General features: G+C 47.0%; 1 protein-coding gene across 1 annotated transcript in view; it reads left to right on the top strand.

Moving 5' to 3' along the window:
• Nucleotides 1–628, top strand: part of LOC119592268 (probable glutamate receptor) — a 3905-nt gene extending 3277 nt beyond the window's left edge. The window contains exons 5-6 of the mRNA XM_037941097.1: nt 265–408; nt 559–628. Of these exons, the coding sequence (XP_037797025.1) occupies nt 265–408; nt 559–628 (214 nt within the window). The remainder of the gene's footprint in view (nt 1–264; nt 409–558) is intronic.
• Nucleotides 629–706: the final 78 nt, after the last annotated feature.

Consider the following 706-nt stretch of genomic DNA (forward strand, 5'->3'; position numbering starts at 1 on the left):
CTCATATCAGGGTCTACTTTACGCTTATCCGATTCATAACGGATCTATTTGTTTTATTTTTCCTTTACATTTGGCTTTGATTTTTTGTGGCCTGTCGCATGGTCCCGTATGGTAGTTAATATTCATGTAATCGTTATAGTAGGCGGTTTTTTTCACTGGGTTTGTCGCACAAGGTCCTCATGGCAATCAGTCTTAATATCTATTCATTTCATTTTAATCGATTTATTTATTCGTTCTTCACTCGGTCTGTGCCCCTCACAACAGATGGTACGTGTGGTTGGCATGCTCATCTTCCGTCGTGGCCGTGATGCTGACGAGTGCCCGGGGGTACGCGCGCTCGGCCGGGGAGGACCAACATCCCTTGCACACCAACATCTGTGGCTTACTACAGCAATCACCTTTTCCAGAGTGAGTCACGGACATTGCATTCTAAGCCTTGCAAGAGGTGACTGCCATGGCGTGTCCAAGTCCGTTATTCAGCAACATAGTAAGTGCGCACAAAAAAAAATATAATGGGAAATGTATTCATGTCGTGACGGATTCCTCCCGTGAACACAGGTCTCCCTGGGTGCCCGGCGGGGATAGCCTCAGGGTAGTTGTGTGGACCTGGATGCATAGTTGTTCATGAGGAGCTACATATGATGGGAGAGAGAGTGAAGAGGAGTTAACAGAGGAGTGATGATAGAGCAGGGGGGATAATAGAGGG

The sequence above is a fragment of the Penaeus monodon genome, chromosome 30 (assembly GCF_015228065.2).
Source record: "Penaeus monodon isolate SGIC_2016 chromosome 30, NSTDA_Pmon_1, whole genome shotgun sequence".
NCBI classification, from domain to species: domain Eukaryota; kingdom Metazoa; phylum Arthropoda; class Malacostraca; order Decapoda; family Penaeidae; genus Penaeus; species Penaeus monodon.